Source organism: Syngnathus typhle, linkage group LG18, assembly GCF_033458585.1.
Source record: "Syngnathus typhle isolate RoL2023-S1 ecotype Sweden linkage group LG18, RoL_Styp_1.0, whole genome shotgun sequence".
In the NCBI taxonomy this organism is placed as follows: Eukaryota; Metazoa; Chordata; class Actinopteri; order Syngnathiformes; family Syngnathidae; genus Syngnathus; species Syngnathus typhle.
In genome coordinates this window covers 6,849,729-6,864,984 of record NC_083755.1, presented here as the reverse complement: position 1 = coordinate 6,864,984, position 15,256 = coordinate 6,849,729, and the positions used below count along the sequence as shown (strand labels likewise).

General features: G+C 48.8%; 3 protein-coding genes across 3 annotated transcripts; all 3 read left to right on the top strand.

Moving 5' to 3' along the window:
• The first annotated feature begins 1,432 nt into the window (after positions 1 to 1,432).
• dcun1d3 (defective in cullin neddylation 1 domain containing 3) lies at positions 1,433 to 4,571 on the top strand. The gene is made up of 3 exons (XM_061264038.1): positions 1,433 to 1,483; positions 1,583 to 2,121; positions 2,761 to 4,571. Exons 2-3 carry the CDS (start codon positions 1,688 to 1,690, stop codon positions 3,299 to 3,301), a joined length of 975 nt encoding a protein of 324 aa, XP_061120022.1. The 5' UTR covers positions 1,433 to 1,483; positions 1,583 to 1,687; the 3' UTR covers positions 3,302 to 4,571.
• A 50-nt stretch (positions 4,572 to 4,621) lies between these two features.
• LOC133142646 (protein KATNIP homolog) lies at positions 4,622 to 9,625 on the top strand. Its single transcript, XM_061264030.1, has 14 exons — positions 4,622 to 4,740; positions 5,366 to 5,551; positions 5,924 to 6,012; positions 6,221 to 6,396; positions 7,080 to 7,186; positions 7,271 to 7,375; positions 7,522 to 7,671; positions 7,750 to 7,990; positions 8,072 to 8,203; positions 8,282 to 8,424; positions 8,607 to 8,713; positions 8,970 to 9,066; positions 9,135 to 9,407; positions 9,488 to 9,625. The coding sequence occupies exons 2-13, from the start codon at positions 5,534 to 5,536 to the stop codon at positions 9,405 to 9,407; spliced, it is 1,638 nt and encodes a 545-aa protein (XP_061120014.1). The 5' UTR covers positions 4,622 to 4,740; positions 5,366 to 5,533; the 3' UTR covers positions 9,488 to 9,625.
• Positions 9,506 to 15,057, top strand: LOC133143163 (katanin-interacting protein). The gene is made up of 15 exons (XM_061264955.1): positions 9,506 to 9,625; positions 10,219 to 10,975; positions 11,061 to 11,825; positions 11,950 to 12,158; positions 12,243 to 12,318; positions 12,415 to 12,592; positions 12,695 to 12,860; positions 12,925 to 13,094; positions 13,166 to 13,230; positions 13,332 to 13,442; positions 13,562 to 13,701; positions 13,766 to 13,867; positions 13,938 to 14,098; positions 14,590 to 14,675; positions 14,999 to 15,057. Exons 1-15 carry the CDS (start codon positions 9,506 to 9,508, stop codon positions 15,055 to 15,057), a joined length of 3,165 nt encoding a protein of 1,054 aa, XP_061120939.1.
• Positions 15,058 to 15,256: the final 199 nt, after the last annotated feature.

The window sequence follows — 15,256 nt, the reverse complement described above, 5'->3', positions numbered from 1 at the left end:
ACTCCCTTCGATGTCCCAACTGTACTTTTCGTGCAAATAGAAAGACACGTCTTAAACGTTAAACGTTTAACTTCGCTCTGTTTTTCACGAGCGGGCTACATTTTACAAGTTCTTTTTTAGCTGCTTGCTAGCTAGGCGAGCTAATGTTGAGTTAACGCGACGAGTTTGTCACGACTTCCAATTCTTTTCTGGTCGTATCGGCCAATTTGTTATCGTTTTTATTATCACGGGTATCTAACGGGTGGGATGTTTATCCGATTCCACACTATTGGAACTTCAGAAAAGGTAAGTTGGTGACACTGTGTTAATCGACAGACTTAGCTTAGCCGGTAGCTAACTTTTAGTCTACCTAGGCAAAATCGTTCGGGCCCCAATTGGTCTTTACTTGATATTATTTGCAAACTGCTTGTTTACAAACACAAACTGTTCAAAATGCTACGCGGTGTCTGGCAAACTGAAACCGTATCGCTTTGTTGCTAGGTAATTTCTGCACAAAAAAAAAAAACACGATTTCTTAAATAAATGCACATTTATATCTACAAGCAGTATAGTGCAAAAGTTATTTTTGTTCCTGATTTTACAAAAAAAAAACCGCCTGAGGAAAAACAACTTGCAGTGAGAATAGAAAATGACCTTGTAACTTATTTTTCTGTTGCATTATGCTGAACTTTGATTTACAGGGTGATTATTAAATCATAATAAATACATCCTAGTGTTTTTTTATGGCAAAAAACGTGTTGTGTGGCGTTGTGATCAGTGCACTCAGGGGGAGATGTCTGTACATGCCCAGAGCAATGCAAGTGTATCTGTGTAGCTCCCAAAACCAAACTCTGTGTAATATTAGCTTAGTATAATCTTGTTCAAATGCGCATGGGATTTTTGAGTAGCTGGAAAGTCTATATGGGTTCTTATGTTTTTGTTTATGGCATTAGGTTGTCTTTTTGACATGGACATCAAGGTCACAATGATGGGGAAGCATAGAGAGCGACTGTGATTTGTGGCCAATGCAGTGTGATGGATTGTCTGTAAGTAAGCTACGATCAAACCGTTGTGTTCATTTGTATGTTTTCTTTCACACTGATGTAATGAACATGCTGTTTCTGTCTTTCAGATTAAAGATTAAAGATTAAGATTAAAGTCCCAATGATCGTCACACACACACCTGGGTGTGGTGAAATTTGTCCTCTGCATTTAACCCATCCCCGTGTGATTTTAATCCATCCCCTGGGGGAGAGGGGAGCAGTGAGCAGCAGCGGTGCCGCGCTCGGGAATCAGTTGGTGATCTAACCCCCCAATTCCAACCCTTAATGCTGAGTGCCAAGCAGGGAGGTAATGGGTCCCATTTTTATAGTCTTTGGTATGACCCGGCCGGGGTTTGAACCCACAACCTTCCAGTCTCAGGGCGGACACTCTTCCACTAGGCCACTGAGCTGGGTTTGACAACTGGCAGTACGAGAACTGGATCGTGGTATATTCGGCACAGGTATTGCTAATAGGGCTGTCACGAGAGGGATTGATGTACTCGAGTTAAAATATCGAGGTAGAAAATATTGGCGTGAAATACATTTTAATATCGTTGAAGGTTTGAGGGCATGTTGAGACATCCGGATGGGCCAGAGCAGAGGTGTCTAGGCGGTTCGGACGGGGACTGAGGAGGATCGAGAGACGGGCGAGCCGGCAGAAAGACATGGGCCAGTGCATCACCAAGTGCAAGAACCCGACGTCCTCGCTCGGCAGCAAGAGTGGCGACAAGGAGAGCGGCTCCAAGTCGCACAAGAAAAGCAGCTGCATGGGTAGCGCCGGAGCCAACAAGGAGGAGGCTGGCGGCAAACCCGGAGGCGAGCTCCCCAATGGCACCAAGGCCCCGGAGGTTTCCGTGGAGACGCCCATTATCTCGGCCTTGATGGGAGAACCGCGCAAGGAGGACAGTCTAGATGGGGACGGGCTGTCCATCAAGCACATTGAGGAGCTCTTCTCCTGCTACAAGGACGAGGAAGAGGACGTCATCTTGGAGGAAGGCATGGAGCGCTTCTGCAACGACCTGTGCGTGGACCCGGCCGAGTTTCGCGTGCTGGTTCTCGCTTGGAAGTTCCAAGCGGCCACTATGTGCAAGTTTACAAGGTGAGATGGCGCTTTGTGGTTTGGGGGGGTCGAGCTCGTGGCGTTTTGTTTTACCGTAACTCAGGAAATGTATCCTGCCAATGTCGGTGTGGGCTTCATCTGAATAGAATAGCCTTCCGCTTGAGTCATGATTTGAAGCTTGACTCTTGCGTAACCAAATCCTCAAGATAACACACACATCAACATGTTTACTGATACTTATGCAAGTTAATATGTCCGTTTTCTTTGAATTGCACAAAGAGTGATTTCACAAATGCAGTCATTCACATTTGACAGTAAAAGCAAGAAGAAGAAATCTCATTAAAATGAATCGCTGACTAGAATGTCTGTTTCTCAAGTGACCGCTCAAAAGGAAGTGCATTTCACAATTTCTAGGAAACGGACAGCAAGGCTGTATGTATTACCCTTTGAGTTTTAATTCTCACGCCAGAGACATTTCGTAAAAGGCAGTCAGCAGACTGTAATGCTTCAAATGCTTTTGCTCACATCATGAGCTACCACTTAAACGGGGGGGGGGGGGGGGGGGTGTAGACTTGTAGATTCCAAACACTTCCTCTGTTTGTTTCAGTAGAAAAAGCATTTAGTTGCGTTCCTTGTGTTGACTAACTTGAGTTATTGTCCCGTGTCTGGTGTGACCAGGAAAGAGTTTGTGGAGGGCTGCAAGGCCATCCAGGCTGACACCCTCGAAGGCATCTGCTCCCGCTTCCCCTGCATGCTGCTGGATGCTCAGGGCGAGGAGAACTTCAAGGACCTGTACCGCTTCACCTTCCAGTTCGGCCTGGACGCCGACGAGGGCCAGCGCTCACTGCAGCGTGACATCGCCATCGCGCTGTGGCGCCTGGTTTTCACCCAGCACATGCCCTCCATCTTGGAGCACTGGTTGGACTTCCTGTCCGAGAACCCCTCGGGCATCCGGGGCATCTCCCGGGACACGTGGAACATGTTCCTCAACTTTACGCAGGCCATCGGGCCCGACCTGAGCAACTACAGCGAGGACGAGGCCTGGCCCAGCCTCTTTGACACTTTTGTTGAGTGGGAGTTGGAGCGCAGGAAACGAGAGGAGGAACGGGCGGCGGCGCCGGGCGAAGAGGGCGCCTTCACCGAGGACGAGTGCCCGCTCAGCGCGGACAGGCTTGAAACGGGCGGTGGCCGCGGATCACAGACGTGGGGGGGCCGCTGACCCGAGAGAAACTTGGGCTTGGAAGTCAACCATCGGATGGATGTTGGTATCATCATACAGCTGAGCAGTTTTCTTGGGATGGGATTCCAGTTTTGCTGTTGTTGGTTTTTTTTAGGTTTTGGAAAGGGCTCTGTGAACTGACATTTCAAGCACTTCTATTTAAGTTATTGCTCTTCTTCCCCTTGCATTTTTTTAAAGTGACCTTTTTACTTGCACCGTGTCTGTTGAAGGCTTTGTTCAGAAACAAAAAAAAGCAAAGAGCTATAACATTTATCCCTCATTCCTGTTTTAGAAATTACAGTGGTGCCTTGAGACACGGGCCGACGTTCGGATTATTATTATTTTTTAGCTTGCACGTGAGCAAAAACTTTGAGCGGTGTTTACTGACCCAAATTTGAATTAATCCTCTGCAAAGATTGACTAATATTTTGATTTCCAAGCATGGTCGCAGAATTGCTTTTAATTTGTATCTCAAGGCACCGTCATTTGAATCTGGTGATAACTGACGTGTTTTGTGTTTGAAAAAAAAAGGGAAACGTCAAATAATGTTTGGAAATGTGGGTTTTATTTGCTTCTATCTTGCAGTGCTGTGACGGCAGATTAGTTGCACTTGCCTTGCCTTGGCCACTTTTGGCAAACAAACACACAATTATTTTCCAAGGGCATTTTCTATACGGACGGAATTCCTTTGACGTTTTCACTCACTGCAAATCCAGCTTCCATGGTAAGAGACCCACATTTTTCGACACCCGATTTTTGCGGCGCTTCACGTTGACCCCTCGCACCTCAACGTTCCTTTCACAAAGCGGCCAAGTGTGTCAAAACACAATGACGCTGGCTTTTACTTGAAATCCCAAACGAGCTAAAGTTACCCCGAGTCTCGTCCGTTTCCAGTCAAGAGGACGCTCGCCCGATCCCTGTTGCTTTTGGAAGATGAATATTGTTTACCTCCAGGCGGTTTGAGTTTAATGGCCTGTACACAAACACGCAAAGAGTGCACAAAGTTCTAATATTGCACAAAACTATGGCATGCTGGTTGCTGTAATGTCGCTAAACTGCAATGCTGTCTGTCAGCCGCAATAAATCAATTAAAGACCCTCACAAAGTGGATAAATAAACCAGAGTATGGAAAGCTGCTTGTACTGAAAGAGGGAGACCATAACCTGATCTGTTTAGTTTACGACCACAACGGTTTAATTTCAGACCTCAGTCTATCCCTTCGTTTATATAAACTGTATTGGTTTCTAATTAATAAACAGTGTTCAACTTCTGGGCGTGTGTTTTGATTTGATGGCTTTTGGGGGCGTGTCGTTGACGCATGCGTCTCTCCTGATTGGTCGAATGCCTCCTGGTAACCGGGCATCACAACATAGCGGACGCACGAGGAAAAGCACTTAGCTAACTGCTAGTATTTTATTTATTTTTTTATCACCTCGACGGTAAGTTGTTCCTATAACTACATTTTGTCTGAAATGTTGAGGAATTTTATCCGGAAGACGTTCGGTTTTCCTTCGGTGAGCGCTAGCGGCTAGTATCGCAGTACATCATTAGCACGATGTGCTAACTTATTTACATTGCCGAGTGTGTCGGTTTTAACACTCCCTGTTCTTTTATAGGTTAATTAATCGTATTGTCAACCTATGTGTGTTTAAGTGTGTGTCTCTATTTACAATTTGGCTGTGCCGCTTTTATTGACAGGGGCAGTTAGCTTGCTAGTTACGCATTACCCAGATGTGTCCGTTTCAGCGTAACGTCATTTAATATCACAATTTAGCCACTCTTGCAACGTGGAAACCAATAAAAACGTGTGTTTTAACAACGAATGGTTTTGTTCAGGATGCATTTATAAAGTGTAAAATGTCATGCAGCAAAATGTAATGTTTTTCAGTCTAAACTTACTTCAACAAAGAGAACACGTACTGTGATCATCACATAGGCCTATAAATAAAGGCGTCTATATAATGACACATCGTAGTTGTGTTCAATGAAACACGGAAATTCTTTAATGGTGCTGAAAGTCACCTTTCAAAAAATGTGTGTGAATTAAAAGTTTCCCCACTGCAGCTTCCCATTAATGTCAACATGCGGTGAATGCAACCCTCGGGAAAGTGGAGGTCTCCCCTCGTGGTGTAACCAAGGTTAGACGGGACGCTTTGTTTTTTTCCGACGGCGCCGAAACGCACCACGAGGTTATGTGGACACAGCATCTTCTCGATTGTCCGCCGCTGCACTATGGATTATAAAAACGAGGTAGGCCACGTTCGCTCGGTGCAGTGTCTCATCGAGGCAAATTCGCAGCCTGTCACAGATTTATTTATGCAACACTTTCCCTGGCTGTCTGGATTGCTGGCATTTAACCACTGTTCTATGTTCCTCTTCCTTCCTTTGCTTGTCTTCTCCCTGCCCTTTGACAGATGCAGTAGCCTGTAGTAAATCACAAGTAAGGGTCTTGGGATTTTCTTTCCTTCTAATGCTGCATAGTGGTGCACGAGTAGAAATGGCTGCTCCTCCCAATAACATTTTAAAATAGTTTTTTGGCAGCGAAAAAATGCAATGTTATCGATTAAGTGTGTGCAACAACTGACGTCAGCCTTCCTGCCATGTTTGCATTGTGTGTGCAAGGAGACTGAAGCATGCCAAGGAAGGAAGCTCACTGCCGCTGCGGACGAGAGCGTCGATGAATATTTAATCGAGCTACAGCACAAAAACAGGTGAAGTGTCAAGGAGACGCGCATTGAATTTCACCGTGATGATGCTTAACTCCTCCGTGACTTTCGGTTTTTGATTAAAACTGCAAAAACAATGATTGGCCCTTTGTTTTGAGAAAGTTTGCAGAAGGAGTATTTTTTTTTTTTTTTTTAAATCATTCCTCATTTTATTTCATAGTGGTGGTATGGAAAGTTCTATTGTGTTCCACAGGATCCTGAATCGCCTCAAAGCCAAATGCTCCAGAGAGATTGAACTGGAAAGACTAGAGCAAGGCTTTTCTATTTACTTCAACGGAGCCAATGCCGAGTCCTGCAAAAAGCAGCACAAAAACCCCAACCACAAGCCCGGCGCCTCCACGCCTGTTTGGAGGACTCCATGTACAGCAGGTTTGCAGTTTCTGCTCAAACAAAAACATATGAAAACAGGCGTGACTGATTTCTGTGATGCCCTCACATGTGGGAAAGGAGAACCTCAGTCGCCAAAGCACTTTACAGCCATTAGTAGCACCGGGAGAGCAGTAAACACACTAATGCTGAAGCTGCTGTCAGCCACAGCTCAAAAGTAGACACTCACGCCATTCCACCTGGCCCTTTAGAGGCACGTGCATGTTCACAGACTCTATAAAATGTTTTAATGAGTTAAAGTAATTAATAATTAACGTGCAGTATGAGCACGAGTGGTACATGGGCTCCCTCTAGTGGTACTCAACACAATGGCCAAATTAAATGTTCAAATTCTGCAATTTTTAAAAATTTAATACAGTACATGTTAGGCACAGACAGTTCCATTTCAGTTTTTTTTTCCAACCGTTAGTTTTTAAGTAATTATTTAGATTAGGTTATCATATTATGTAATCATCATTAATAGTCTTTATGACATTTCCCATCCAGTTAGCGTGGCGCAATCACGTGCCCGGCGTACACTGAATAAATGATAGTGACAGTTATAGCCGGCAGCAGCTTTTCCATGCCCCCTCGTATGTGCAGCGGACCATCTGCATGCGTAATTGCAGAGTTCCATCTGCGCCGCACGCTCTTCATGTTCCCTTTCTCGTGCTGTGACTCATCAGCAGATGTCTGTCGAAGCGCCCACCAGCTAAGTGAAGATTTGGAGCCCGGTCACAAGAAGAGAAGCCACACCGCCCCCGGAAAAGTCCAGAGGAAAGAATGGACACAGGTACACGCCTGACATTTATCTGCACTATTGAGCCTTATGTTTTGAAATCCAACCCCGATTTTTTTTTTTTTAATGTCCACGCAGGAGGAGACAATCATAATACGGACAGAGAACGGACCGAGCTTGAAGATATGCTCAGCAAAATCTTACCCTGATGATTTTGAGACTTATGAAAGTGTAGATATGGAGGTATGATGTCCACCATTTTTTTTTTTTTTTACGGGGAGGGGCAATGTGTCAGCTGCAGCTGTCTGTACGATTTAGCGGCTCTCCATCTCTGTTGTCCCCCACTACCCCCCCTCACTTTTCAAATCCAATCCACGGCACTCACGCAGAGCTCCAGCCCACGCTCGCCTCGCGCTCTCTGCTCCCCGAGGGACACCTGTGCGCTTTCACGCTCCTTCACCTCCGGGACCCACAACCAAGCAGGACAAGGCAGCCAGGAGCACGGCGAAAAAGTGCTTCTCAATCTCGAGGAAGTAAAGGTCGGTGGTGTACAGATATGCTGAGGTAGACCATCTGTACTTGAATACTTGATGAAAAACAAAATCCCTTGTATTTAGGTTTTGAGGCGCAGCCTGGAGAACAGCATGCGGCGGAGCAGCCGCGGCTCAGCGGGCGAGGAGTCCGACGAGGAGTGGGTGGAGGAGCAAATCGAGCGCGACGAAAGCACCGAGAGTCTCGATGAACTGGGACTTGCCGTGTCGTCCTCCAAGTCTTCCTCCACTCCTCGGCCCGGCGGCACACATCGCCACTTTGACCCGGCAAACCTCATTGTCCTCGACTTTGGACCGGCACCTACAGGTGGGCCTCACGGCCTCTCAGCAGCCAATCAGCCAAGCCTGAAATACTTTTCTCTCCTTGTTTTTTTTGTTTTTTTCCCAGGTCGTAAACTTGAGCGTTCATTGTCTGCAAAGCGGAAGGAAAACAGTGACGTCTTCATACCCGTCAAGCCGATGCTGGTCAAGAGCAAAACGTTAGACATGCCGCCTTCGAAAGACAGCTGGGGCAGTCCGAGTAAGTCAAGTTGACGCACCAAATTCAATTTATATCTCAAGGTTTGACTGTAAAACCCAAATATACATGTGTTTTAAGGGGCAGGAAGTCAAGCTGAGCGGCCCCTCTCAACAGCCAGGAGGGCTTTCACCGACGAGCAAGACCCGGACGAGGTCGCCCGTGGGGTGTGCGAGGCCATCCAGAGAGAAAACACGAGTCCCGATCTTTTCTCTCGCAACATGGTCAGCATTGCCCCAAACACAACCCCCACCCCCGTTCACGACCTTGTACTCATTCTCACTGTATACTAGTCACTTTAGGCATGTTGATGATTTTAATCCAGTGACAGATTTGGCTGGCAACTAACCCAAAAGCTTTGCTTGTGTGTGTGTGTGTGTGTCTCATTCCGCTTCACTTGATCCAGGGCAGAGGGCAGCAAATGATGAACGGCTTAGTGCATCGTAGCAGCAGCAACAAAGAAGAGAGCAGTGTCAATGTGGCCATGCAGAGAATCACACTCATGGGCTCCAGGTTGGTGGAGCGCGGGGGGGGCTACATTTTTGCAAGGAACCCCACAGAGTCCCAAGACTAAGTTAAGATACTAACTCGTAAAGCTCCTAAATGCCATGCCACTTGAAAAACCGAGGGAAAAAAAAAAGGTTGAAAGCGTAAAAGTGTGCTATTTATAGAAACCACGTGAATCAAAAAGTGTTTTATTTTCCCTCCTGAGCACGATGACGATGATTTGAGAGAGAAGGACGCAGCAGATTGCCATGTTGTGTTTCAGGGAGCAGCACAAACTGCTCAAGGCCTTGGAGGAGCTGGAAAGTGCACCCACCTCCAGCATACCTCAGGGTGTCAAAACAGAGTGCAGCAAACCGCCGGTGAGTTCCCAAAGCTCCTTTTTGAATAACGCTGAGTCGGGAGTCCTTGACACCATGTGTTGTCACAGCAGCCGAGACGCTCGTCCGACGTCCTCCCCGCCGTGTACGTCACGATGGAACTCCTGTCTAACTGGGGCCACCCGTTGCTGGTGGGCCTGACCGAGCTGCAGTTCTTCGGGCCCGGCAACAAGAAGCTGTATGTGTCGCCGCACGACCTCGACATCAGGAACGCCGACTATCCCGGGAATCTGGCGTCGCTCGTCAATGGCAAGGCGAAGGTCGGTCTACCAGCCTCATGTGCGAACAGTTTGAGCATAGAGATTGATTATGACGTTCTATAGGTAGGTTTTAAAATTATAAATCCACAAACTGAAAACCATACGGCGTTGACTGATTTGGGTGTGTTCTGGCGGGCTTCCAGACGACCAAGGAGCGCCACATGTGGACGTGCCCCTTCCACCCTCCCATCCAGCTCTACTTCATCATCCGCAACACGGAGCGCTCTTCAGACTTTGGCATATCGCGCATCAAAATCTGGAACTACAACAGAAGCCTTAACGTGAGTACCTTGTGGCTTTCCTGTCGTTGCGCTGCCGGGCTTGGGATTGGCGTAGGCGGATGATCCGCTCGGTCCCGTTACGTCAGACTGCAGTTCTTCTCAAGCAGTGGCTGTCTGAGCTGCCACTCAGTCGCTCCCAAATGTGGAGCACAGAGAGATTAGCCCTGAAGATTAGTGTAAGAGGCAACGTGGTCGTGTGTCCTCTCATCCTCATTGTTGTTCATTCAGGGGTACGTACGATGCCGCCCAATGGGTATTGCTTTTTTTTTTTTCTTCCTCTTAAATATTAACAGATCCCGAGTGACCACGTCTGGTAAGGAGATATCGGTGGGAATGTTCTTGGATGCCTGCGGGTTCTCTGCCAGGAGGATCAGTCGGATTTAAGCTGGGTGTCAGCCATGGCGTTATCCATGACGGCTACTTAGTGCTAGCTTGTGGCACTCATTTAGTGCATAAAGTGTTGTGTGTTGAGAAGATCCAAAGTCTTGGTTACATTTCAGTTTTGCAGTGTATGAAAGCACTATAAATAGAACTTACTGTCATCGCCTAAAATGATGCCCCCCCCCCCCTCACTTTTATATGTTTCTTTCCAGGAACTTGAGATCGGCGCACGTCATATAAAGCTGTACCTCAACAGCACGCTGGTGTTCGAGGGCGAGCTGGAGAGGGGCTGCGGGAACCAGGTCTTCGACTACGGCAACACCATCGAGCTCCAGGACTTCCAAGCGTCAGAGTCCTTGTTTTCCAGCCCTTCATCGTCGGGATACAATCTCCGGGGCGCCAGCCCCCAACGACACGATGAGAGCGGCGCGCGCCAGCACCTCGCTTCTGCTCTGCCGCCGTCAGAAGCGTCAAGTCAGGATATGATGAACACTCAGGAGAGCTCGCACGCCCCCCTTCCGCCCATCTCCGCCCGGCGCTCCTCCGCGCAAAGGAACTCCTTTGACGAGCCGGCACAGACGGTCACCATGCAGCCGTCATCTTTGCGGATGACCCCCCAGTGGCTGCAGCCCCTGAAGAGAGCCGCTCCGGAGGGGTGCGAGGCCGGCAGGGAGCGGCCGCGCTGGCTGGTGCCTCAGCAGCCGCTCGCCGAGCCCAAATCGCCAGCCTCCGCCTCCGCCTCATCGACAGCGGCGTCGTTGCTTCCGGAGCTGCCGTGTAACCCCGGTCGGGTGTGCAGGGGAGGCGAGAGAGCGGCCAATGGGGCGCCGTGGAAAGCCGAATCTCTGGACCTCAACTGCGACCTGCTCGACGAGCTCGGCGAGCAAAAGCACGAGCGGCCCTTCAGCGGCCGAAGGAGTTCTTTAAGAAATCGGCAGACAGAGGAGCAACACGTGAAATCAAATGCAGGTGAGGACGCTCATTGGGACATTTATTTATTTTATTTTTTTGGGACAGATGTGGAAAAATGTCAGAACGTATGTGTCCTCTGCAGAGCCGACGCTATCGGCCAACGCCAGCAGGAGGCAGCGCACGCCAAGGCCCCTCGGGCACAGCCACCGGGATGACACCCTCATGGAGTCGTGGGACTCCCTCACCAAGTTCAACCAGTGCCAACGCGGCCGCATCTCCAACATGGGCTTCGAAGGGGACATATTTGACGACTTCCAGCTGCAACGCAGCCGAGGCTCCCCCGTCGTCCCCGTCAACCCCTCGGCCGCTCCCGCCAGCCCGCCTTCCTCCTCGACCGCACGGCGGTTCCCGTGCGACAGCCCCGATGCCGATTCCTTCTTGGAGCAGGAGGAAGAATTTGAGATCCCGGTGCTGCCCAAGGGCCAAAGGTTGCTCATCAACATTCTGTCCACCTGGGGGGACCGCCACTACGTCGGCCTGAACGGCTTGGAAGTGTTCAGCTCCAGCGGCGAGCCCGTCCGACCCGCTCACATCAGCGCCGACCCCCCCGATATCAACATACTCCCCGCGTACGGCAAGGACCCCCGCGTGGTCTCCAACCTGACGGACGGCGTCCATCGCACGCAGGACGACATGCACCTGTGGCTCGCCCCGTTCACGCCCGGCCGGAGCCACACCGTCTTCCTGGACTTCGGACACACCTACCAGGTGGCCATGATCCGCGTGTGGAATTACAACAAGTCGCGCATTCACTCTTTCCGAGGTGTCAAGGAGGTGGAGATGATGCTCGACGGGAGGTGCATCTTCAGGGGCGAGATCGCCAAAGCTTCCGGGACTCTTTCGGGAGGTATCGAATTTTGTCTTTTAGTTTCAAGTCAAAACATTGGTCAAATTTAATTGCATATAAATTGAGTCACAATTTCTTTCTGTCTATTTCTTGGTGGACTGATTTTTACCTAATTTGAACTCAGGATTGGATCAATTCGGGGACACCATTCTGTTCACTACCGATGACGACATCCTGGAGGCCATGTCCCGTTTTGACGAAACCTTCCTCGGCGAAAGCGAAGGATCGGCGAATCCGGTGCACGAGGAGGAGCTGCACAGGCCGCGCACTGCCGACGGAGAGGGAGAGGAAAGACCTTTCACCCAGGCCGGCTTCCGAGAGGAGGACCTTGCCGTAAGTTCATCATAATGCTCAGTTGCCAGAAAGTTCCAATCAGGAGTGTCTTGTTTTGGAGTTTTACTTGACCTTTTCTCCCAGATCAAGCTTCAGCTCAACGCCACCGTGAACGAATTGGAAAACATGGAGCAGATTCCTGGGATGTACACTGGAAAGTGTAAGTGCACCTTCTGAACATTTTCACTCCATCATCTCAAATTCTCCGTTTGCCCTCCTCGAATCCAAACAACGTCTCGCTTTTAACCCCCACCAGGCCTTCGTCTGGAGCTGGTTTCCACGTGGGGGGACTCGCACTACATGGGCCTGACGGGCTTGGAGGTGGTCGGGAAAGACGGGGAGGGCTTACCCTTGGACCTCGGCATCATGACCGCCTCACCCAGGGACCTCAATGACCTGCCCGAATACGGGCATGACTCGCGCAACCTCGATAAGTATGTCTGTCTTTGTGTAAAAACTGGAGACCCTTTCAAAAATGTCAGAGGACCTCGTCATAACTCCAATGTATGATTTGCCTTTTTTTTTTTGCTCCCTAGGCTTATAGACGGCCAGAACATCACCACCGATGACCAACACATGTGGCTGATCCCTTTTTCGTATGGAGAGCCTCACACCGTGACCATCACCTTCCCTCAGGCGCAGACCATCGCTGGACTCCGCATCTGGAACTACAACAAATCGGCTGAGGACTCGTACAGAGGGGTGAGACATCATAACATCTAAGACCAGAAGGTCATGAATTATTATTATTATTTTTTTTACCTAGGTGAAGGTGATCCACATGATCATGGACGACCTGGCCATCTCCCCAGTTGAGGGCTTCCTTATTAGGAAAGGCCCAGGCAATTGTCACTTTGACTTTGCCCAGGAGATCCTCTTTGTGGACTACCTCCAGGCACCCGCCGACAGCAAGATTTCCGAAGAGCACCCCAGCAAGTACGAAAGCGTCCGCGTGTCTTTGCCTTATGATAAGAGAAGTTGACACAATTGACCTTGATCCACTTCAGGCGAGGCGGGAAGAAAACAGAACAAGCCAGCATGGACTACGAAGCTCCCATCATGCCATGCGGATGTATCCTATCTAACGTGCGGTGTCGTAAAGGCACGCATGACTGCAAAACTTCAATCTGTGCGACGTTGTATTCCTTGATTTTGTTTTTGTTTACCTGCCAGTCATTTTTCAGCTGCAGCTGCTAACCACCTGGGGAGACCCTTACTACATCGGCCTGAACGGCCTGGAGTTCTACAACCAGAATCATGAGAAGATCAGCCTCAGTGACAATAGTATCCTTTCATTTCAAATTGGAGATATTGTTTTTCCTCTCCACTCCTAATCTAATTTCAAAATTAAATTCCGGCCTCGCCCCTGCTAAATTTATGATCTGATCCTCAACATCCGCCAGACATTGCCGCTTTCCCAGACAGTGTTAACGTACTCGACAACGTGAGCGGTGACGTGAGGACTCCGGATAAATTAATAGATGGCATCAACAGCACGCAGGATGGGAGACACATGTGGCTGGCTCCAGTGCTCCCTGGACTGGTGAGGGTGTCCTTAGCAGAACACGAAAAACTGTTTTGCTAATGTCGCTCTTGTTCGCGTGCAGGTGAACCGCGTGTACGTCATCTTTGATCAGCCGGTGACCGTATCCATGATCAAACTGTGGAACTACTCCAAGACCCCTCAGAGAGGAGTTAAGGAATTTGGGGTGAGCCTCCTAAGTTTGTTGTTATTAATCATACGGACGGGACAACGCCGAGCTTCATGTTTGTGTGTAGCTGCTGGTGGACGACCTCCTGGTGTACAACGGCGTCTTGGACAGCGTGAGCCACATCAGCCGCGGCATCGTGCCCACGTGCGACGTGGTGGTGCCTTACCACACCATCCTCTTCACCGACAACGCGTACGTCGCGCACCGCGAAAGGAACACCGTCATCAGGTCTGTGGTGTACCTAATATTTTGGCCTCTTTACCGATTGAACGGACAGTGCAATTCATTTTGTATACGCTGCATGTCAACATGCATGTTACCCTTTCACGCACATTTTCTACTCACAGAATTCCTGCAGATTGAATTTAATAAAAAAAAAAAAGAGTTACTTATTGACGCATGTAAAGAATTAGGCTAGCAGACCTTCGGTAGTTAGCCCATGCGGTTTGATTGAATAAATGTGTAATTCTCCACTTCAGCCCCCATGGCAGCAGGCACCACAAACAGTGAGTAATGCTATAGAGCGCCCTCTTGTGGTTACCCCATCACACTGAAGAGTACCCCGGTGCCTTTGAATGTCCCCTCACTTGGTGATCTCCCACTCCTACCACGCTCCAAATCCGTGTTCCCTCACCTGCTCTCCCCCATGCCTCCTACTTGGCGTCAGTAATTTGCTGAGCTTTCAACAACAGATTCACAATCTTCTAATTTTGTCGCAGTAATTACGTGGAGGACCAGGATGTGAAGATGACTAATGAGAATCAGATTGTCCATCACAACAAGAAAAAGCAGGCAGCAGACCCAGGTGAGCGGTTTTCACCCGCCGTACAGTGGATGGGAAAAGTCGACACACCCCTATGCAAATGTTGCTGAGGCGCAAAACGTTATTTGGGGTTCAACAGAGACATTTTAAATGGTGGGAGATGTGTGTTGGTGGGTTGTGATTATTTTGAACACATCCCCAGTTTTTTAATTAATGAAAAGCCTCATTTAATTGGCTCCCTGGCATCAAGACTCCACTCGATAGCGCCATAGCAATACCGTGTTTGTCTGATCACAAAAAAAAAAAAAAATTTGGTAACATTAAGGTTAACTTGGCTCACTAATAATGTGTGCGCCTCATTTCAGCTCTTCGGCCTAAAACCTGCATGACCGACATTGGGAAACACGGACAGAGGAGGTACTGATTTATGACCCACTTAAGGCTTGGAGTGGGTGAAAGCGGCTGTCTCCTTTTTTCCCCCCCACTCCATGTGACCTGCATGAGCCGCATTGAAGAGGACACGTTTTGCACTGATCACAACGGGTTTGCTGCACACACACACACACGTACACACGTTTAGTGTATTCCACTTTCTGGTTGGATTCTTTCTTTACAAACTGTCA